This window comes from Oryza sativa, chromosome 5 (genome assembly GCF_034140825.1).
Source record: "Oryza sativa Japonica Group chromosome 5, ASM3414082v1".
Taxonomy (NCBI): domain Eukaryota; kingdom Viridiplantae; phylum Streptophyta; class Magnoliopsida; order Poales; family Poaceae; genus Oryza; species Oryza sativa.
In genome coordinates, this window is record NC_089039.1 from 18,938,549 (window position 1) to 18,962,573 (window position 24,025).

The following is a 24,025-nucleotide window of genomic DNA, read 5'->3' on the forward strand; positions in this document are numbered from 1 at the left end:
CCGCCGCCCTCCACGGTAGCACGGTCCAGCTCCCGCTGCCGGTTACCTCCTCGCCGCGCCGCCGCCTAGGTATGGGGAGCGGCGCGAAGGAGCCGAGCCAGGGAGGGATGGGTCACGGAGGGAGAGTGAGAGGGGGCCGTCTAGAAGAGTGGTGGCTAAATGGGTCAACTGATGTATGATAAATGGGTCATGACGGAGTGGGTCGGGTTGGTAGGAGGCGTTGCAAGAGGCCGGTTGGGCTGTGTATGGATCGAAGAATTGAGGATTTAGGTGCACTAATATGTGTACATGTGTATATACTAGAAGTATACTTGCTTTTTGATAAAAAAAAATAAGTTGGGTATTCCCGGGAATACCCAGGAATCATGGTAGCTCTGCCCATGAAAATAGAGTTGATCGTATGCGCACCCTAACTAACATAATCACACGGAAGTGTCAAGCAATAGCGTGTCATATAACTAATAATTGGGAGTGTCAAGCAATGGCGGTGCCGTCATATAACTAATAATTAGGTGTGTCAAGCAACAGCGGTGTAGCGGCGTCGGTGTGACATCGAGTGACGGTGTGTGAAGCAGCAAAATAGAGCTGATCGTATGCGCACTCTAACTAACATAATCACACAAACCATTCCTGAAGTCCAATTGTATACAAAAATCACACGATGTGTGAAGCAGCAAAATAGAGCTGATTGTATGGGCACCCTAACTAACATAATCACACAAACCATTCCTGAAGTCCAATTGTATACAAAAAACCGTAGACTCGTACGATGGCACCCCAAGTCATTCAGTTTAAGTTCCTTTTACTGCCAAAAAAAAAAAGTCACTCATGATGTTTAAGTTTCTTTTACTGCCACCCACCCGCCCCCACCCCCGAAGTCATGATGTTTAAGTTTCTATTACTGCCAAATCACAGCGATATGCTCCTCACCCACCCACCCCCACCCCCAAAGTCGCGAAAATATATTTGGTGCCGTCCATTACCAAGAAATTTTGTACCGTACTACCGTCCATTACTTGAGGGAGCTAAGAGCGGCTGCCATGGGTGTAAGATAAGCTACGGTCGTTTGCAAGATGCAGAGAATGAACGGATGGCAGAGCTTTAGGGTACAGTGACTGTATATCATGATCGCCTCAGATTAAATACAGTATTTTTTTTCCTAGTGGCACATTATCTCATAGAGAAGGCGTTAATCCCAGATTTAACATAGCTCCTAGGAGGAAAGAGACATGTAGGGAAGCATGCAGCAAAAAGATTATCAAGTCCAACACTGCTGAACCACAAATACAACAATTGTAGATATGCTCTCCATTATCAGGTTTCTTCAACCACCTAGTGTTTACTGAGTCAGGTTGCAGAAGAATGGTAATAAACAGCTACAAGAGGTACCTCATACTTAGCATTGCCAAATCATGTAGGAGCAACTGTTGCAGGTACACTACTTCAGGTCAGTTAACTAAGAAAGTTCAGTACAGCCACAAATGGAAGAAATACATTTGAAGTAAGGAAACACCGGTCTGTGCCTCCATCAGCCTCAAGCAGGTATATCACGGAAGTGCTTGCTTATGCCACATCTGGGGGAGAACCACCAGGAACCAACTGTATAGGCCAAACAAAAGATGAAATAGCGTTAGACATAGCAGGTCACACCGAACTTTTACCAAACCATTCATTACAAGTATTTGATCAAGATTTCTCACAATAGCTATATTGTTGCCGTTTAGGAGTATCTGATCAAGCTTTGTTATGCGACGGCCTTCAGCAGTGTATTCACTATAAAACAATCAGAGGATCATGAAACAACAAACATTAGACTATAATTTCATATTGAACATATACATATGCTAAATGTGCAAGTGAAAAAAACTAATAAACATCAGTATGGTTTTGCTAAGTGATTTCCTAGATGATACATTAGTTTGGCAAGGGTGATGGTGGTAACTTCATATTCAGCTAATAGGAATAAATTCCACCATTAGGTCCAGCATTTTATTAGGGGACTAGTGAAACATTGCACATCAACAGATCATATAGATTTCAGTCATGGTATATAATCAGATGACACAAACTCTAAAACACGCTCACTTCAGCCCCTTCTGCAAGATGGCTCAACAACCATCATTATGTTGCAGTATATGTTTGTGATATTTTTTGTTGTTAGGAAATACCTCTCTTTTTAAGAACATAGTTACAACATCCACATGTGCATTCTACAAACTACTAAGATACTGAATATGAATATTTCTAGAACTAATTCAGGTATAATAGAACATTGTAATATCGGGGAAAACAAAGTAATACATCAACACCTGGGAGGACTAGTATAAACTTAATGCAACAATTGTGAAGAGCTAGCACAAAATACATGATGCATCAGTATAACACTCATGGAAACCTACTGCCACCATCTGCTAAATATCTTTAGTCATTTTTACATGACCAATTCCCTCCTAGCTATCAACTATCATTCTGTCCTATACCACAAATAAATAACCATATAAATCATGATGAAAAGAGCTTGTCTTCCCTTCCGCGAGAAATAATATTCCCAAACAAGACAATACTAACTACAACGATGAACATGTTACTGCAGCAGAAATCCTACAAAACAGTGTGTTCCACTGCTGCAGCTTCTTTGGAATCAAGCGTTCATATCAGTTGATCTTAGAACAGACAGACTAGTGATTGCGTTACACCTTAAGTACTAAACAACAAATAAAATCTTCAGTTATATTAAGTATACTGAATTACTGATAAGAGCAGCAAATGTTATAATTATGTAACTTCATGAAACCAAGTCTGTGTGAGTTAAATTGAAGCACACAATGGGTTAACAATCATGACATGAGTACTGAAAGGATCAAAAATAGCTTGCACTATACCAACTATGATGATTGGTAGTATAATACAAACTCATGTTATACGAAATCTGCCTGATGACATGGAGGAAAGTAACCAACAAAGCAACAAGGTAGGAGCAATCTGGCATAAGGTGGGCAATATTTCTGTACTTCAGTTCTCAGAAAATCAAACAATGTTTTCTAAATATTTTAGCTAATTCCAATATCAGCACACTGAGACACAAATGTGAGAAACTGAGCTAAACTAATCTAAGAATCTAATCAGAAGAAACCGAAATTACCCTACGACTGTGACACCAAAATTACCCTACAAGAAAAAAACCTGGCGCGGAAAGTAGAAAAATAAATAGGGTTGAGAATTGGAAGATTTTTCACATACTACTCAGTAACGTCCTCGAGCACCATGTTGACGTACACATCGAACCCACAGAGAGTGCCGACGAGCTCCTTGTCACCCTTCATAATCACCCAAATCTTGGACCCGATGCAGCGGTCAATCAGCTCTGCACAAACCAAAGCCCGCAAGAACTGAATCAAGAACTCGAACCCCAAAAAACAAAATCTATCTGGAACAAAGTTAGCAAGCTAGGATGCGAGATTTATAAGAAACTAAAGCGAAGCTTCTTCCGCGCACCTGAGGGGAGGAGCTGGGAGGGGTTGTTCTGAGACATGGCGGCGGACGCCCTCTCCGGCGGAGATCGAGGTGGAAGCGGCGACGGGAAGGGCGCGCGCGGCTACGGCGGAGGCGATGCAAGAGTAGCGGCGCTGCGGCGGCGGAGGCTTCTGCTTTGGGTGGAGGATTCCAACTGCGAACGCTGCGCCCTAGCCGACTCCACCCACGAGACGTATTCTCCACCGTCCGATCGAGCAATCAGCCGTCGATTAGATATCACACTTTTTTTTTCTTTTGCTAGGTTTCAAGCACCATAGGAATAGGTCAACTTTAACTTCCTTATAAGTGACTCGAATCTAATCCATAACCCTCAACCGTAAAATCAGATAGGGTGACTCTCCGAACTATTAAAACCAGTGCAATTTGATTCCCTTCGTGGTTTTGGAAGGCGATTTTGCTGATGTGGCGCTGACGTGGCAATGTTGACATAGTCTTCGTCCCACGTGGCGCTTACGTGGCTTAGAATTAAAAAAAATTATTTGTGGAACCCATATGTGATTCAAACAAAAAAAATGACATGTGGGAATCGGCTGGTACGACGGCGCGGCGAGCCTCCGACCAAGCGGCTGGGATGCCGAGAGGCGGAGCGACCGGCATCCCGTAGAGCACCAACCCATTCTCCGGCGACCCTCCATCCGTCCTCGCCTGCAAGAGCGAGTGCACACATTAAAACACTCTTCGACTGAGCTCGTGCAGAACCGAGCTACGGGAGGATGATCACCTTGATGTCCTGCACAATGAACGAGTTCGTCTCCACGAGCCTCGAGCAACCTGAGCCGACGACGACTAGCTCCGGCGAGTCGTGGTAGTACCCCAACATCAACGCCGCCGGCGCTGTTCCATCAATGTAAAGGATCAAAGCGAGTTATAGCACTGAGATATAGTATGTGTTGTCAACAAAGACGATCTTAATCAGAGATTCAGAGTAACTAACCCAAAAAACAGAAGGCGAGGAGGGTGACAAAGCCGAGCGCCGCCACCGCCATGACTGTAAGTCATGTACCCTTCACCGGCGCTGGACTGACAGCAAGACGACGCGTAAGAGAAGCTATGAATCCTTGAACGGGTCACGGCCAAGGGGGATTTTGTGGAATCGGTATCTTAGCTGATGTCTCCCCCTTTTCTCTTCACCTTCTCTCTCGTGGAGCAATCGACGGGCAGGGACGGCGACAGTGGGTGGGAGCCGAAGCGGCGGCGGCGGTGACAGGCGGGAGGGCTAGGGGGAGGGCGCTGGAGTGTGTGGCGTGGAAGCTACCCCCTTCAGCGGCGGGGTGCGCGGGGGAGGCGTGCGAGCACGCTAACATCCCTCCGGTTCTTCTCGAAAGTCGGAGCAGGGTTCCTCCCTATCTCTACCATCTTCGGCGGAATCCTGTCGGTCAATTGGTTGTCAGCCAGAGCAAGCTGCTACAGTTCCGCCGCTACCGTCGCTTCAGCTCTCGCCGGCCACCACCACTCTAGCCCCCGCCACTGCCACTCCAGCCCGTGCTCCCCGTGGCCGACCGAAGGGGGGAGAAGAGAAAGAGAAAGAAAGAGAGAAGGGAGGAAGAGGGGAGGAAGAAGAAAGAGAGAGCAGGACATGTGGGTGGCCCCACAATTTTTTTATGTGTGTGAATGACAAACGGGTCCCACATATACGTTTTTAATTCAAATGCCACCTAAGCACCACGTCAGCGAAACCGCCCTCAAAACCACAAAGGGAGTCAAATTACACCGGTTTTAATAGTTCGGGGGCCGAGATATCCGGTTTTGCGATTTATGATCATGGATTAGATTTAGGTCACTTTTAGGGGAGACAAAGTGGACTTATTCCACGAAAATAATATTATTGATTAGTTGGGCTTATTCATTCCAAAGAAATATAAGTTGGGCCTAAATTCAAAAGATATAAATTAGGCTCAATTTCGAACAGAATTTATTAGTCGGCCTCTCTGACAGCCTTGGCCCAATTGAATTATTGGACAAAGCGGTGGGCCCACTGAAAACCCAGCCCAGATGGCCGACCACCGATGTGGTGATGTGGCCAGCACCAGCACGACACCGCACCTGACCAAAAAGCCCAGTCACATCCGCCCATGGCTTAGGCCAGCCCGCGCCGACGAGCTCCTCTTCTCCTCCCATCTCCACCACGCGCCTACCCGCACGCCGAGCTGTCGCCGCGTGTGCCCCCGCCTCGTTCCATCGCCTTCGCGTCGCGCTGTGCCCACTAAAACAATCCGGCCAGTTAACACTTCACACCCCCGCGCCCTCTCGTCCCCCTTCCTACGTGTCCCCCTCCCTGATCAAGAACGGATCACCGGCTCGGCGCCCCACTCTCTTCTTGGATCGGGGAGCGGGAGAGGGGGAGGAAGAGGCGGCGGATCAGAAGATTTGGGCGGCGGCGGCGGCGGCGGCGGCGGCGGCGGAGGTGGTGTGGGTGGGTGAGTGAGTGAGGAGTGATGGAGAAGGAGAGGAAGATGGAGGGGGAGAGGAGGGTGGAGGCGACGCGGCGGTGGGTGATCGCGGTGGGGTTCTGGGTGCAGGGGTTCCGGCTGTTCCCATGGCTGGGCGTCAACTTCTTCCTCAAGGACGGCATGGGCGTCGCCGCCTCCTCGCTGCAGATCCTCCAGGCGTCCGCCAACCTCCCCATGGTCGCCAAGCCGCTTCTCGGCCTCCTCTCCGACGCCGTCCCCATCCGCGGCCACCGCCGCCTCCCCTACGTCGCCATCGGCGGTATGTATATGCTCCCACTCCCACTCCCACTCGTTCCTCTCCTCCCTTCCCCCCCTGAATTTCCCGTCCCAGATCCAGAATTCCTCTCACATCTCAACTTTGCGCGGAACCCGTGTCGCCGAATTGTGATGCGGAATTATAATAATCTCAAATCTGTTCGTCTTGCCTGGGCGCGCCTGGCCATCCAATGCAGCATTTCGTTAGAGCAGTATGTGAATAACTGAATATGCATAGCATCTCCATCTTTAGCATTAACCTCACTGCACATTCTTTTCTTGCATTTGTTTGGAGGCGCATCACCTAATCCTGTGGCAGCTGGCGACAATGGCATCGCCGCAAAGGATATGCTCTGATGCTCACGGACTTTGTCCTCTTGATTCTTCTCACCCTTTCCCTTTGTTTCGGTTTACTTTTCATTTTTGTGCATAATTTGTAGTATCTGTCAGTCATCTTTTCCCGTATTAACCTTTGACAGCAACAACTTTTATCTAATGCTCCACCAAATTTGTCCTCCTGTTAGTATCACACATTCGCAAAGCAACAAGCAAGTAATCCCTTGCCAACCAGCTCACGCACGGCATGAATATTTCATCTACTTTAGGACTTTGGGTGTGGCCCTTTCGGTCCACTTTAATTAAAGCTGTGTTGAAAAACAAGCACAGAGGAATGTCATGATGAAATTCTTCAAGGATGAATGGATAGTGAACCATCTCACTCCAACATCACATAACTTGGGATTTTATATGTGCAAATTCTGTGTTTTTATCACAAACTTTTTGAATGCCATCAAGTTAGTTTAACCTCAGTGAGGCCTTTAAACTCTAGCTTGCGTTAAGAAGTTTGCTAACCGGAAATATGACATAAGGATAGGCCCGCTATGGAAGTTCAGGGACCTAAGTGGCATGTTAAGCAATGAACAGTTGAATGTAAATGACTGAACCAAATAGGGATGGACATAATTGACAAGATCATATGCCTAAGGACGTTGCTATAATTTACAAAATGAAGTATACAAAATTGGGATATGCTTACTGTGCATTGCAATGCCTTTTTCTTCTTTTGCGCTTGTATTAGACTATGATACTAACCTGACTTGTTATTGCTATCTGTGCAGCTCTCTTGCAGGCAATTTCATGGTTAGCAATTGCCCTCTGGCCAGCTATTTCTCTTCCAGTTCTTACCATTTTTCTCCTCTTGAGCAACTTTGGTGCATCCATATGTGAGGTTGCCAATGATGCCATTGTAGCAGAAGCTGGGAAGCAAGCAACCTTGTCCTCAGGGTCAGGTCAGCTTCAATCCTTTGCTTGGATGTTTGGTTCATCTGCTGGCGCTTTAGGAAATCTTGTTGGTGGCATTGCACTCAGTTACTTTTCTCCAAAAATCATGTTTCTGTTTTTTGCAATCCTTCTCGTGCTCCAGTTCTGCACTACTGTGGCTATACCTGAAAGCTCCCTCCAACTCCCAAAGGCAGATACTAATCTATCAGCTGTCTCCAGCGTCCGTAAGCAAATCAAAGAGCTGTCATATGCGCTGTGTATGCCTGAAATATTTTGGTCAGTCATTTGGTTTTCATTGTCCTATGCTGCCATACCATTTCTACTTGGGACCATGTTCTTCTATCAGACTGAAGTGTTAAGACTTGACTCATCAGTTATCGGTTTGTCCAAGGTTTTTGGACAAGTAACTCTATTAGCTTGGAGTGTGGCATACAACAAGTACTTCAAAACAACACCTGCACAGAAGGTTTTATCAGTTCTGCAGTTTCTTACAGCACTCGTAATGCTGTCAGATGTACTATTTGTTCAGGGAATATACAGAAACTTCGGAATACCGGATTCCATGTACACAATTGTTTTCTCAGGGTTGTTGGAGGGTCTTATGTTGTTCAAGGTGCTGCCCTTCAGTGTTCTTGTTGCAAAACTTTGCCCTTCTGGGTGTGAGGGATCACTTATGGCTTTTGTCATGTCTGCACTTGCCCTCGCAACTATCATCAGCGGTTATCTTGGGGTTGCACTTGCTGAATTCATGGGAGTATCTGGAGGTGATTTCTCAGCGCTGCCGACTTGTCTGTTGATTGAGGCTGCATGCACAATGCTACCACTCTTTTTCTCCTCATTGATAAAAGAGAGGAGAGAAAAGGAGAAGAAAGAAGAATAGAATTCACCTATAGGATTCGATGAGGTTGTACTGGTGCTCGTTATACTTTACAGTCATCTTTGGGATCATATGGATTTGCCGATAGTTCGGTTTCATAATCAGAACATAGCTGGTGGACACAATTTAAAAGACTAGGTTCCTCGAGAGGTTTTCAGTGTTTGTCGAGAATCATGTTCAGTGTAGATGGCATATTTGTACCTATATTTGTGTTACCATTCTTCTATAGATCAAGTCTTGTTTCATGTAACTAGTATTCTTTTTGTGTATGCTAATCTGTTTTTTGTAGATGAAACAATATAAATGTTTTGTGCATCTTAAAAGTGTTATTGGCTCCTACCTTTGTGTCCACACGACTAACTAAAATTAGCACATTTCTTTATGATTCCCAAGTTGACGAGTGTTGCCAGAAGAAATGATATGGTGCAAGATCCATCCTCCATCTGGTCTGCTATCTGAGCCCTTCACTACCATAACTCCATAAGGAACTTAAGGTCTAGCTACAAACTTTAGTCCTATGAAATCCTGGTAGTGAAACTTTAAAGATAATAATAACAAATACCCTCCAATGTGTAGACCATGTAACAAAAATTCTGGTTGATATTAATAAATTTGCTACTGTTTCTACAATAAATCCAAACAAATCACGGGGAACGATCCCAGGGGACATTTGTTGCTGCCGTGCAAAATGCAATCAGCCTTCGCTGCCGAGTACCTGAAAATCGGCACCGATTGGCAAATGATCGCTAGGATGGTGAAAGTTGGGTAGCCCTCCTTGGACTTCGGCAGAATCCCCTCGTGGTATACGAAGTAGACTGGTAGGTTTTACTGAACTGCCGTCCGACAAGAATATGTAGTCCAGTGTTCCTGTAAAACCAGGAGTGCAGTTGGTGAACTCTGGCTCCCCTCCATTCGCAGCATAAAGGCTGCGTAATTTGATCGGAGCTTCGTCCGTAGAATCGGAGTTGGCTGATACGAGGTAGTTGTATACCTGCAAATGATTAGTGACATATTATAGAGGTGGAACAACCAAGAAATTTCGGCGGAGCTGGGAATTAAGGTCAGGTAATATTTTTCCTAATTGGAGGGCCTGAAGTTTTGAATATCGTTCAGTAAAGCATGAACCTAGAAGAATGCAGAATGTGCATATCGGAAGTTACATCACCCACTATGGTTTGATGAGTCGTTTGCATACAAGTTCACAGTATTTGATATTGACATCAGCCTACGTCTATCCAGAATATTGTACTGAGAGTAAAGTTCAAAAAAACACCATGTTCATAGCCATTTGTAAACACAAAACACCATGTGATGGTTTCGGAAGTCTGTTAAGCTTGAAAGAACAAAATGTAGCAGACGCAGACCATACCTTGTCACCAGGAGTTGAGTTGAAGTCACCAGCAATCATGACTGAAGGTTTACAGTTAAATTTATTCGAGATAAGTTTCTCAAACTGAGTAACTCTTGAAAGAATATACTTTGCTTGAGCCAATTTTACATCAATCCATTCAGGATCCCTACAAAATCAGAATAGTATGAACAGGGGATCCAATACAGATATACAAAATAAAACAGACAGATGGCTTAAAAAACATCTTCAAAACGAGAATAATAGAGAACTCTGGCCATTTTACTTGCCAATAAATATGTGTGTTCGCCATAATTAAAATATGATCACAAGGATCATTAAGCTTGAAAGCGGCAAGTAAACCAACACAGTCACGTTTCAATCTGAAACGTGGATCATTTGGATCTCCATGCTTGTTATTATCCACCTTCTTGCTTGCTTCTGAAAGAGCATAATACTGAATTAACCCAATTAACTTAGGTAGAGCATCATACTAGCCACAGATACAGCAGACATAAAATAAGTACGGAATGCAATTGGACAAATCTATGTCCTAGCTAGAATATGATTAATGATAAAGGTCCAAAGGTAGAATCATAATAGTGGAGGCCCAAAGAATTTGTACTTCATGAGTTTGGATGTGGAGTTTGAATATTTGTCTACTTTCTTTGTTTTCAAGATATGACAGAATAGTTTGTATGTTGTAACTTGTAAGTAGTTTGTTTAGCCTGGCTCACTACTTTACCTTTTGTCGCCTCCAATGAAAGAAGTCATTATGATTCACAGGATAATATCAAGTTGAGCAGCTGATCCATTACCTTCTGTTGGTGAAGAATTATTTGATGTATCACTATTTACATGATCAGTATGAACATATTTTTCCACTAAATCATTGTAATGTAGTACTTCCTTCTGGACCAGTTCCATGCTGTAAAAGTAAGAATAGCCCAAAAGGGGGATATTGAGAAGTTAATTTGCAAGTCAATCGAAACATTCATGCATACTATAATTTCCATTCTTGTCTTCTCATTGTTAATCATCACTTATTTGAAACAATATGGATACCTTTTTGGTTTATAGAATATGCCACATCCATCCCGTTTGTCCCCAGATCGTTGAATGTAAATACTTGAATATCCAGAATTCTCCATGTTTTTCTTGTAGAAGGTATCATACTCATCCAACTCCTGAGCAAACCACATATTAAAAATAAGCAGACAAAAATGTTCCAAAGAACGAAAAAAGCAGACAAAAATATTCCAAAGAAGAAAAAAAAGGGTCAAAAGTACACATTAATATAGGTCATGACTAAATATTGAAACAATACAATCATATGTAATATGTAACCCTCCCAATATTTATTTCTGAATGAGTAGAACACTAATTAATTTGTGTTGGGCATAATGGAGGAAGACTACATAATTTTTTTGAGAAACAGTAATAGCCAAAACTTTCTACTATCCACCATTGTGTTGTGTTTTGGCACTAGGAACCTTGTGTATCAGGTTCCAATCTGTCACGTTGAGAACTTGGGATTAATGCTCCCTTTATCCTAGGATCCAATCAATGTTGCAGTTTTTTCTTGGAGGGTATTTTTCAATCCACTAAATACAAACTTGGGGAATGTTACATAAACCATATATAGAACCAAATAAGGATATAATATGATTTAAAAACGTTCACATTCTATATTTATCAATGACAAGTACATGACCACATGAAAAAAATGAGTTGCTTAAAAAGTCATAAGTCTGTCCAACCTGTATGCACATGAGGTCAGCTTCGAAGCTCTTGAGTTCTGATAGAACAGCTTTAGACCGAGTTTTCCACCTGTTTCTCAAACATGAGGGGAAGCATACAGTCCACAAATGAATGATTGAAGAGCAGGGACTAGAACAGAAATGGAAAATTGTTTACAGTCACAAAACGAAACTAGCACACTGATGCACCAATCCTTTGATAGTTTTATACTTTGTTCTTGGGCTGGGTCTACTCATGGTGAGAACTGAGAATGGAACTCAAGTTTGTCCGAAAATATAAATGTACAAACATCATATCGTAAAGCTTACTGTTGACAAATAAATCTATTCGTACAACCTGAATGCTACTAAGGCTGCGCTCATTGCTGCTAGTTGGGAACCAATGTGCAATGCACACAAAACATAGTATTTATGTAATGTCTTTCTTTCATAGTAAATTATTTGGCATTCACCGCAGTGTGTTGCCACTGCTCTAATGCTTAGTAGAATCACTAAAGTGGTCGCAAGAAAATATTGAAACCCAAAAGAATTCTAGGAAGAAGCTTGTCAGTCAAGAGCTTACTTGAGACAGGCAGATGGAGAATGCGGGAAAAACGCACTCTTCACATAAACCTGCAACACAGATCAAATAGTTAGATGCAGCTAGTTTTCTTTCCTCTGTGAATACTGTAATCCACTCATCGTCACCAAAGAAAATACCGAACCATAAGCAGCTCAACAGAACAAAACAGCATATTGCCAGCCTACCTGGGCCAAGATGTTGTAGGAAACCAGCCGGAACTGGTACCCAGCTGCCCCTGTAACCCAAACACTAAAACAGTTTTAATACAAATTACCCTGGGCCTGCGCGATTTGCAAGTAATACTAGCAATCAACCACCAATCAAAATCGTATTACTCGCTTCTTAAGATTGACCAAGAAAAGAAAAAACACAACCTGCATCGGATTCGGATTGCGCCGTGGGGAGAGGGGCGAAACTGGGCTGCGCCTGGGTGCTCATCCGCCGCTTGCAAATTCTGACTCGTCGGTGTCACGATCCATTAGAACAGTAGAAAGGGGGGGAAGGGGTTTGGAATCGGGGATCAGCGTGTGCTTACGGGACGAAGGGGAGACGGGGGCCGCAGGGAGGAGGGGAGCTGGGGCGGGGACGGAGGCGGAAGAGAGGGAGGGAAGCTTGGAGCTTTAGCATCGGCGGATTCGTTGGGCTCTCCGGCGCCGGAACACGCGCATCTGGCCGCGAGGAGATGGTCGCGCCGCCGCCGCCGCCGCCGACGGCTGTACGGCTGTGGCTCCACCGCTCAAGCGTTTTGATTCAAACCTGATAACTGGGCCCGATCTGTCGGTGAGAAGCGCCGGTGTACAGTATATTTGAAGTAATACCCTTTTCTTTTCTTTTTTTTTCCTTTTCCTTTTCAGAGATGGCCACGGATGGGATAAGAAAAGGGATTTCAGCCAAATTATGTTTTCGTCGGCACTTTTAACTCTAGTCGGATTGGAATGTGCTTGCTACCACCATAAGTTATCGAGTCAGTCAGGACACATTATAAACAGGTAATGAATTATTCATGCTGCGTTTTCAAAAGGGTGATTTTTAAAAAACTTTTTATACATAAGTAATATTCCCTCCGTTACTAAATATTTGACATCGTTGACTTTTTCAAATATGTTGACCGTTTGTCTTATTAAAAAATTTAAGTAATTATTAATTCTTTTTCTATTATCTAATTCATTGTTAAATATACTTATATGTAGACATATTGTTTTACATATTTTACAGAAGTTTTTAATAAGACGAATAGTCAAACATGTGCTTAAAATTTAACTGTGTCAAATATTTAGAAATGGAGGGAGTAGTATTTAACTCATCCATACAAATAATTTCCCTTTTCCCTTTGACTATTATCTATTTATCACTCAGTTAAACTGTGATGTTAGTAATTTAGGACACGATTGTTTCGATTTACATTAAGCTTTGTCAATGATTTTGTTTTGTAGTATACAACGTATGAGATTTTGAGCCGAAAGTTTAATTTACAGTATAAGTATATCCAGACAAACACATAACTTTGTTATGTCAAAGGGTATCACTTTTTGTTTTGGATTTTGACATGGGCAATGGTGGATCCTAATGTTCTTTTTCTTAAACTCGAGAAACCTTAATAATGGATAACCAGTTCCACTGGCTGTGTTCGACCGTTTGGGTTTCCAACTCATCTCTCTCGTATTCCACAAACATATTTTTTAAATTGCTAAATAATTTTTTTTTACAAAAAGTTTCTTGTTTTAAAAAATAATATTAATCCATTTTTTTAAAAAAAGTAATTACTTAATTAATCATAAGAAAATGTGCCGCTTTGTTCTTAACCTCACCTCCCGAACACAGCCTAAGAGCAAGTACTCTAATGCTTAATATGTTGCCCCTAAAAATACTATATATGATTAGATATGAGGTGGAAAAAATAAGTGAAGAAAGAGAAGGTGAGTCACCCCTCATGCAAGGGGCAACCTCCCCACAATGACACAAACCCCAAGGAGATGAAAGAAAGAGGGGATTAGACAAACAAATAAAATAAAATTATTTGGGTTAGTATGCTGGAGGTAGTGTAGATGTGGTGTGTTGTTTATATCACCTCCTATCTTATAGGGATAAAATTAGATGTGACAACTACTCTTACTATAAAACTTGCAGTAAGACCCGTTCTAAACTCCTCTAAATTTCGACTTTCCTGTTTTCCATTAGCACGTTCCCCAACTGTTAAACGATGTATTTTTTTAAAAAAAAGTTTTATATAAAAGTTCCTTTAAAAATTCAAATGGACCCATTTTTCAAAGTTATGATAATTATAACTAATTAGTCATATGTTAATTGCTTGTTCCGGTTTTCGTGCCGCTTAAAAGTTCATGGTGTGTTTAGTTCTTTGGGCGTAAAGTTTTTGAAGTATACGGATACATATTTAAAGTATTAAATATAAACTAATAACAAAACAAATTACAGATTCCGCATGTAAACTACGAGACGAATTTATTAAGCCTAATTAATCCGTCATTAGCAAATATTTACTGTAGCATCACATTGTCAAATCATAGCGTAATTATGCTCAAAAGATTCGTCTTGCAATTTACATGTAAACTGTGTAATTAGTTTTTTTCCCACATTTAATGTCCCATGCATGTGTCCAAATATTTGATGTGATGTTTTTGGCCAAAACTTTTTGGGATCTAAATAAGGCCTCAGTCCCTATGCAGAAACTAACTAAGCCTAGCCTAATTCATAGTATAACTTTACAAATTATTTACTATTGGTACGAACACATCTGAATATGTGATTTAGCAAGGCTTAATTGCTTTGCTAGTTTGCTTGCTAGTATGGTCTTAGTTAACTTGTATATGAGCTTGATTAGCTAATGAGGTAAAAAAAATTACTCCCTCCATCCCATAATATAAGGCGCACATGTATTTCAAGATTCAACATTTAAAACATTTGACCAACACTTAGTGTAATATGAAATAAATTTTATTTGTTAAAAATTATATCATTAGATTGAGATTTTAATTTACTTTCATATGATTATAATGTTGTTGCTACAAACCTTATATATGAGAAATTAGAAGCTAAAGACTAGTTTTGGAGATCGTGACAGTTTTGACCATGCCTTATATTATGGGATAGAGGGAGTATGAAGTATTAAGTACTACACAAGTAGTTGCATGCAGTGGAGAGTGGAGCCCAGACACCTTCCTATGGTGGCTCTGCTTTGGTTCCAACGCTGGATCTGGGTGATCTTGGGCCTTGTTAGTTGGGAAAAAAAATTGGGTTTGGTTGTCACATCGGATATACGGACACACATTTGAAATATTAAACATAGTCTAATAACAAAACAAATTACATATTCCGCCAGGAAACTGTGAGACGAATTTATTAAGCCTAATTAATCCGTCATTAGCAAATGTTTACTATAGCACCACATTGTCAAATCATGGCGCAATTGGGCTTGAAAGATTCGTCTCGCAATTTACACGCAATTTGTGTAATTGGTTTTTTTTCCTATATTTAATACTTCATGTCTGTGTCCAAACATTCGATTTGACAGCGTGAAAATTTTTGTTTTGGGAACTAAACAGGGCATTAGGTCGTATTAGCTAAAAAGTGTGACGTGCTTTTCCCGGGCATATTGCTCATGATGTGCCAATGCTACCAAATAAATCTCACTGCCACAATATCACTCACTCAACATGTGAGTTCACCACCGCAAAGGCCATTCTCTTCCACCTATATTTATGGCTGCTACCTTTTCGCGATATTGTGTCCAGGGTTCACCGTTGTTATTTTCTTCTCCCATAAGTTCTATGTTTGTTACTGATCATCCTTCCCTCCCATAGCTTACTAATCCTTGTGCAATTTTGTGGCACATACTAGAGGCAATCACAGTGACACTTGATCAAAGGGTCCTTTTTTTAGTGAGTGTGTTTTTCGAAAAGAACAAACGGTAAGTGTGGCTAATGTGTAATGTGAGTGTTGATACACTGAGTGCTTGGGAATTTATGTTCTTTTATGAGAAAGAATGTACTAACCCGTGAAGTTTAGCTCATGAAAGTGGATGTTTTTCCTTTTAGATAGTGGACAGTTTGACCTTTACTTCAATAGAAGCTATAGTCACCTATTACAATGTTCTTAACTGAATCAAATGCAAATGTACATAATAAAGAAACATGACGAGAAAACGTTGTAAAACTCACCAACTAAACAAAAGGAAATACATAGCGTTTAGAAAGCCATCCTATTACTGATTCTCCATTGGAAATTGGTGAAGATATGAAAGTCATTATTTGGGGAACATTTTTTAGTAGTTTGCTCATTTTCGCTATGTGGGTTGATGAATGATGTCTAGACCATATTCTAGTTGGTTGTATGCTCATTTTGGCTGTGTAGTCGTGGAGAACGACTAAAACGTGTAGTTAGATGGTTGTTGGTTTTGTAACTTGACTGGGTGTTACTATAATGTAATTCCTCCACTAAACTAATATTTGAATATCTTGCACTAGACTCCAACCTTTTGGAATGGTACTATTTCAATGAATATAAAGTCTATTGTGCTTGTAATATTATTCAAACATATGTATCTTGTTGCTGGAATGTGACATCCTGGCTCAATTAGGATTTGGCATGTGCGACCATGAAAGATGTGTGCGCATGTTTATATTGCTAGCTTAGCAAGAGTTGAACAAACTTACAAGGGCTTGTCCCTCTAACCATATCACTCTCGGGTTAATCCTTTTATATGAAACAAGAACGAAGGTGTAAGTGAGCCTGCTCATCAGATGGGCTGGGCTGCGCGGTTTTGAAGAGTGTGTTGTACGTACACTAAGAGGGGGTGTGTTCTCGGACATTTAGATATGCGGGTAAGTTGGACTGATAGAGACATCAGGTCTTTTCTTTGGGTGGGGGATGTGACATTCTAACCCAATTAGGATTTGTCCTGTGTTATCCATGATTTGTGTGTATATCTTTAGTACCATATTTCAATTAGGATCTGACATGTGTTACCCATGAGAGCTGTGTGTACATGTTTAGAACCACATTACTAGTTTAGCAAGGGCAAAGCCTACTTATAAGGGCTAGCCCCTCCAACCATATTACTCATGGGTTAACCCTTTTACACGAAATGAAAACAAAAATGTAAGTGGGGTGGTATGTGTAAGTGGGTCCGCTCGTCCAATGTAGGTTGGGCTGCACGGTTCTGGATGGTGGTCTGTTACATGAAATGTGATTGTTTCGTTAGAAGGCACTATGGTATCAAGATGTTTTTACTAACGTGTGGTAGCAATTCAAACAACTACCACAACTTACTTCCAAACATTTTTTGTGGCAATCCAAACAACAAACGGATTGATTTTGTCACACCTTAGTTGCGAAACAAACAATCTAATTTTGCAAAAAAAATATGGCTAGCCACAACTTAGCTAATACTTAACCTTAGACATGGAAATACATATCTCAAAATCAAAATGACCCGATATTCGAGAGGTGGGTGTAATATTTTTTTATTTAAGGTGGGGGTGTATTAATTGTTAGATATTAATCCACGTCATTTGATAGCCGGATCATCAATCTTGTTCTTTACTAAATGATGGTTATGTTATGGCCAAATTTGTCACAATAAATATTGACTTTGTGGATTTAGTTTCTAGACATGGCAGAACTCAATCTTTGGGAAAAGACACTCTTAAAATGCGGCTATTTGCTATCGGACACAATGGTCACTAAAATATTAATTTTTGGTTGAGTAGGTGATAAAAATAGAGTGAAATATCCTCAATTATGACCTTCATGTGAGCAAATCATAGAAAAAAACTGAATAAATTGGTTTGAACAAATGAACTAGTATCTTCAGATCCAACACATCCATCTGGTGCATTTAATCAACAAATTACTTCCAAACCCAAAGAGTAATATATGCTCAATCAACTCATTAACTTCAGATCTGATGTGACCATGGCTACCACAGATGCAACCATTGCTCACATCATGGATGAACAAGAAGATATCAAGATCAAGTCCTCCAAGTGCTGGAATCCGATTCGGCCACCTACTACACTGCTGACTTCAAACGGCTGCCGAATCTGCATACGACCTCCGTTTTCGGCCCGTGAGTACTTGATGGAAAGCTCTTGGAGTCCTCTTTCCAATGGATCCAGCCTCATTGCGAAATTCCATCTTATTGAGCTGCAATTGAAGCAACAAGGTGATGCGTCACCTATAATGGGCCTATGGGCTTGTAACTTCGTCTGGGACCCCGGCCCAGGTGGGGCCCATGTGGGGTGCGCCCCAGCCAGGTGGAGCACGACCCTAGGCACCCCTAGGTCGTCCTCCCACCCCTATTTATATAGTTAGGTACCCCTTCAGGGTTTCTTGGGTTTTGTTAGATTAAAGTTTAGCCATTGCTACTTGCTAGCAGCGCGCGTGTCGGCTAGACCGTCCGTCTACTTGTTCTTCGGAACCCCAACTTATCATTTGTATTAAATTCCTATTTGCAATATCAGATTGCTTTTATCTTGTTCTTGCTTGTTTCTTCGATTTGCTTGCAGGAATAGGGTTGATCTGCACCGGCAAGATCAGCAACCCACGGAGAGGTGTATCGATCGCTAAGGCGCAACACAACGTCTCGTAGGGTTGTAGTCGGATCGTCAACGTTTCTCCCAAATCGTAGTTATCACAACTCACCGAAAGATCGGGCCAACAACAGCCTTGAGTGTCGAGAGGAACTCAGGGTTCATCAGGTGGTATCAGAGCTTTCGTTGCTCGGTGAGTTTTTATCTTCCTATAACCAGAAAATAGCCATACAAAAAAATTCGTATCATTTACCTAGCCATATTGTGCCATTGCATTGTTCTTTTCAGTTTTTGCTTTGTTGAATTTTGTGTTGCATCGTCACGTCGTGTTGCTGGTCTTAGCGTCTAGTTCGTTTAGAGTTTCGAGTTCTGGTCACGTTTTGTACCACAGTCGTTGCTGCCACCGTGTCTCTGTTGTTGTCGGGACCTACGAAAACGGAATCGGCTCGCTGCCACGGTTCTATTTTTGTAGTTTTCAGAAGTTTCTGTCGGTTAGTTTTGGAGTTCTTGAGTTGCATCTAGAGTTTGCCGATCCTTGTGTGTGTTTGTTTTGGCCGTGCCTGTGTCGTGCACGAGAGGAGGAAGGTGAATTACCATATCTGATTTTGGAAGTAGTCAAGATTGTTTTGGAAAGATATAGTAGATTGGATTGGTTAAAAATCAGTTCCCTTTTTATCCCATACACCAAATTCGGCTGCCATCCACTCCACCTCCTGGCCGAGTCCCACTCGCCCCTTTGGCCGAGTCCGACTCCCTCCCTCTCTTCCACCGTTCCGAGTTGTGTCAAACACCTTGGCGAATTTTTGTTTGGTGTCGGTTTCGAGATCTGTTTGGAAAAACGGAACCGGCATAAATTCAGCATTCCATTTTTTGTATAATTTTAATTTTGGGTTTAGACTTTTACATTTGAGTCCCTGTAAATTTTATATTTATGTTTGAGTCCCTGTAATCTTACATTAAGGTCCTTGAGTCAGTTTTTGTTAAAAAAAATCAAGAAAAAAGTGAAAAAAAGGCAGAAAGGTGCAAAAAAAAAGAAAAAAAAAGCCACACAAAAAAAAAACAGAAAAGAAAAGGAAAAAAAAGAAAAGAAGAAAGAAGAAAGAAAGAAAAGAGAAAATACTGTTATGTTTGAGCTAAACTTCATATATCAGAGTTGTGCATGAGTTGTTCCTAGTGCTATCTTGTGGTATCGTTTGTGTCTAGGCTCGCGTCTCTAGTACGTTCTAGCCTAGGACCAGCACGGTACTTGACTTTGAACAATTATTCAACTTTGCATTATCTGATTTGAGCATTTGCTATTCCTTTGCTACATATTTAAGCCTACCCAGAGCTCCACATATTTGATTACAGCCGTACCGCAAGTGTTTGCCAAGGCATCGATACATCCAACCTTCATTGGGGTGCTTGGTTGAGTCGGTGTATGTCACCATTCCACTTGCATTGGTAAGATCTTGTAAGAGCTTGGTTAAAAGCTTGAGTGTGTGCGATTTTTGAGCTGCCACTACCTAGTAGTTAATAGGAACGCGCATATTTTTGTGTATGTTTCTTGTTTTCTACTAACAATGGCAGGGATATGCAAGATAATTGGGGATAGCTGTGCTCAACATCGACATCTTCGTCGAGACATGAGGAGGGATCAACATGACCATTATGAGGTAAGTGATGATGTTCTAGGTAAGATCAAATCTGCACTGCCTTATTTCGAGGGAAACTATGATCCTCGTGCTTACATTAATTGGGAGCTAGCGGTTGATAGTGAATTTCAAAAGCATGTCTTGTCGGAGAAACAAAAGGTTATGTGTGCCTCTAGTGTTTTAATTAAACATGCTTCTAATGATTGGAAACATCTTTGTAGGCATAACAAAATACCACAATCTTGGAAAGACCTGAAACGATATTTTAGATATGTTTATGTTCCCATGTATTATGCTGACATTTTGTTCAACAAACTGCAATGTTTAAAACAAGATACCAGAACTGTTACTTCATACTATCATGATATGCAAGCTTGTTTATTACGTTGTGGTTTAGATGAATGCGAAGAAGCTAAAGAATTGAGGTTTTTATGTGGGCTTAACAAAGAAATTCAGGACATGCTTGATTGTCAAAGATATACATCTCTTTCTCATTTGTTACAACTTGCTTGCAATGCTGAAAGTAAAATAGAGGAGGACATGAAGAAGCAACATGCTATGTTTTTGTCTTCTATTACTAACCATTTGCAGGAAGTGCATAATCATGAAAAGGAGGAGAGAGACATGAAAGAGCCGCCAGTCCCATTGATCACACTCAAAGTCGAGGCACCTCCATTATCTGAAGAGGGCATCAAAGGTAAACTTAATGGTGCTGAAATTAATAAAGGTGAGTGTGTTGTTAATGAATTGAATTCGTCCACTTTTTATGCTATAGCAGAGCAACCATTAGTGGAACCAACTGCTGGAATTCCTTTGTCACAAGTTGATTTACTCGCTGTTCTTTGTGATAAAGAAGAGTTGTGTGATAATGCTTCACTTATTATATCCATTCCACAACTAGTGAATGAACATGCTATTTCTAGTGTTTCTTTATGTGCTGATTTTAAGCATGTTGTTCATATTGCTAATGAAGTACAGGAACGTGAATTGCTATCTTCTTTAAATACTTTGGGCTATGTTCAGTTTGATGATTTTTGTGAGCTCGATAATTTGAAGAAGAAATTATTTGCTAAGTCTGATTTGCCTTGTCCAACTACTGCTATTTTTCATATATTTGGCGAATCTGATGATAGAGGAATATATTTGGTGCATAGAGTTTACATATGTTCAGATTTAGAACCTCCTATACATGTGGATAAAACATGCAAGCTAGAGCGAAATGTTATTGCTAACCAAATTGTCTCGAGTTTGCCTTGTTTTGACTGGAAGAAACAGGTTGTTGTAAATGGACTACGCAAAGAGCACCATATGGAAAAACCGAGGACGGTTTTCCGTGAAGAAGGGGAGGATGATGTGACCATGGCTACCACAGATGCAACCATTGCTCACATCATGGATGAACAAGAAGATATCAAGATCAAGTCCTCCAAGTGCTGGAATCCGATTCGGCCACCTACTACACTGCTGACTTCAAACGGCTGCCGAATCTGCATACGACCTCCGTTTTCGGCCCGTGAGTACTTGATGGAAAGCTCTTGGAGTCCTCTTTCCAATGGATCCAGCCTCATTGCGAAATTCCATCTTATTGAGCCGCAATTGAAGCAACAAGGTGCTGCGTCACCTATAATGGGCCTATGGGCTTGTAACTTCGTCTGGGACCCCGGCCCAGGTGGGGCCCATGTGGGGTGCGCCCCAGCCAGGTGGAGCACGACCCTAGGCACCCCTAGGTCGTCCTCCCACCCCTATTTATATAGTTAGGTACCCCTTCAGGGTTTCTTGGGTTTTGTTAGATTAAAGTTTAGCCATTGCTATTTGCTTGCAGCGCGCGTGTCGGCTAGACCGTCCGTCTGCTTGTTCTTCGGAACCCCAACTTATCATTTGTATTAAATTCCTATTTGCAATATCAGATTGCTTTTATCTTGTTCTTGCTTGTTTCTTCGATTTGCTTGCAGGAATAGGGTTGATCTGCACCGGCAAGATCAGCAACCCGCGGAGAGGTGTATCGATCGCTAAGGCGCAACACAACGTCTCGTACGGTTGTAGTCGGATCGTCAACGTTTCTCCCAAATCGTAGTTATCACAACTCACCGAAAGATCGGGCCAACAACAGCCTTGAGTGTCGAGAGGAACTCAGGGTTCATCAAGATCTAGTGGGAAATCGAGGGAATCGATGATGGGGCGAAACTCGATCTTTAGATGGTGCGGTGGGGCTGAGCTCGAGAACCAAGTAGTACTTGGGAACGTGAACGACAACGACGTGGGGCTTAGCACGTAGTTGGAGGACGAATTACGACGAACCACAATATCTCTCGGACCCACAAACCACAACTGTCAACTGATGATCAACTTGTTCTTGATTGAGCTAGAGGCGGCTGGCAATTTAAAATTGGGTGAAAATGGCCTAAAGTGAAATTTAGGCCCTGTTTGATTCAGCTTAGGATTATTATAATATGGATTACTATGAGTAAGCTGAAACAGACAAATAGATTATTATGATAGATTATTATAATCTATAAGCCAGATTACTATAATCTAATAATCTCCTTGGAGGAGCTTTTTCCAGATTATTGGGTGGCTAAAAACCCACTACCCTAAGATGCCTTCAATAATCCAGAGAAACAAACAACTCGTAGCTTATTTTATGTTAGCTTATTATAATCCAGTTTAGAGTAATCTGATTTAATAATCTAGATTACAATAATCTTAAGCTGCAACAAACAATCCCTTAGTCAATACTTTCTCCGTCCCAAAATAAATGTAGCCATGGTTTTCCACGCCCAACTTTTACCGTTCGTCTTATTTGAAAACTTTTTGAAAAAAAATTAAAAACATAAGTCACGAGCAAAATACTATTCATGTTTTATCATCTCATAATAACAAAAACGCTAATTATAAAAAAATTTTAAATAAGACGGACGATCAAAGTTAGGCGTGAAAACTCATGGCTGCACTTATTTTGGGATGGAGGTAGTAAAAGATAGCCTAAATGCAAATCACTCAAATTTAAACGCTGAAATATTAAATTAAATTGCATGGATAATCTACGAATAATTAAACAATTCAAAAGTTTTGAAAATACAGCATCAAGGCTAATTAAAGCGGCCGAACCCAACAAAACAAGCTAGCCGTTCTGCTGTCATCAGACTACGCCGGCACGATCCGGTCAAACCGAAAACCACCACCACCAGAGGTGTCCGTACCGCGCGCCACAGTGCCTAACGAAACACGGACGCAGACGGCAGACGGCAGACGAGACACCCACAACGACAATTCGAAATCAAAAACCGGCGCCCCCGCCGCGAGAGACCCCACGCCCCCCGCCCGGATCCACCCATCCGCCGCGCGGCCGCGGACACCAACCACACGCCCACCCACCCACCCACCCGAGGCATCGGCGGGTTGGCCGGGTTGCTGCCGCGCCGCGCGTCGCGTGGTGCGTGTGCGCGCGGGCGGGCGGCAAAAGCGGACGGGGAACGTGGGCGATGTATCGCCGCGCTCCGCTCCGTTGTGCGGTCGCGGTCTCGGTCTCGGACTCTCTCTCGGCTAGTAGGGCGGTCTCGGTCTCGGTCTCGTCTGCCATCCTGTGCCTCGTGCCTCCACATGCGGACAAGTCGCGCGGGGTGGGGGCGGAGGAGTTTTTCGATCGGCACGACGAGCGAAGCTACAGCACCGCCTGCCCCCCAGGCAGCTGACTGCTCCGCTGGATTTTGTGTTGCGGGTGGCCCCCACCATCCCCGCCCCGGCCGCGCATCTGCCACCATCAATTATCCTCTCGT

At 42.2% G+C, this 24,025-nt stretch overlaps 3 protein-coding genes across 4 annotated transcripts; 1 reads left to right on the forward strand and 2 right to left on the reverse strand.

Moving 5' to 3' along the window:
- Positions 1 to 1,285: 1,285 nt before the first annotated feature.
- Positions 1,286 to 3,678, reverse strand: LOC4338670 (sm-like protein LSM5). The gene is made up of 4 exons (XM_015782258.3): positions 3,496 to 3,678; positions 3,241 to 3,364; positions 1,701 to 1,773; positions 1,286 to 1,599 (listed from the first exon to the last, which is right to left on the reverse strand). The coding sequence occupies exons 1-4, from the start codon at positions 3,530 to 3,532 to the stop codon at positions 1,564 to 1,566; spliced, it is 270 nt and encodes an 89-aa protein (XP_015637744.1). The 5' UTR covers positions 3,533 to 3,678; the 3' UTR covers positions 1,286 to 1,563.
- Positions 3,679 to 5,749: 2,071 nt separating this feature from the next.
- Positions 5,750 to 8,734, forward strand: LOC4338671 (probable folate-biopterin transporter 7). Of its 2 annotated transcripts, XM_026025615.2 has the most exons (3): positions 5,750 to 6,243; positions 7,358 to 7,528; positions 7,663 to 8,734. In XM_026025615.2, exons 1-3 carry the CDS (start codon positions 5,970 to 5,972, stop codon positions 7,686 to 7,688), a joined length of 471 nt encoding a protein of 156 aa, XP_025881400.1. In that variant the 5' UTR covers positions 5,750 to 5,969; the 3' UTR covers positions 7,689 to 8,734. The 2 variants fall into 2 exon arrangements, with proteins under 2 accessions (XP_025881400.1, XP_015640178.1); XM_015784692.3 differs by having other exon boundaries at positions 7,358 to 8,734.
- A 195-nt stretch (positions 8,735 to 8,929) lies between these two features.
- Positions 8,930 to 12,846, reverse strand: LOC4338672 (carbon catabolite repressor protein 4 homolog 4). Its single transcript, XM_015784693.3, has 10 exons — positions 12,603 to 12,846; positions 12,442 to 12,521; positions 12,253 to 12,302; positions 12,068 to 12,117; positions 11,506 to 11,575; positions 10,811 to 10,932; positions 10,564 to 10,673; positions 10,036 to 10,186; positions 9,767 to 9,914; positions 8,930 to 9,388 (listed from the first exon to the last, which is right to left on the reverse strand). The coding sequence occupies exons 1-10, from the start codon at positions 12,692 to 12,694 to the stop codon at positions 9,092 to 9,094; spliced, it is 1,170 nt and encodes a 389-aa protein (XP_015640179.1). The 5' UTR covers positions 12,695 to 12,846; the 3' UTR covers positions 8,930 to 9,091.
- Between the last annotated feature and the right edge of the window lie 11,179 nt (positions 12,847 to 24,025).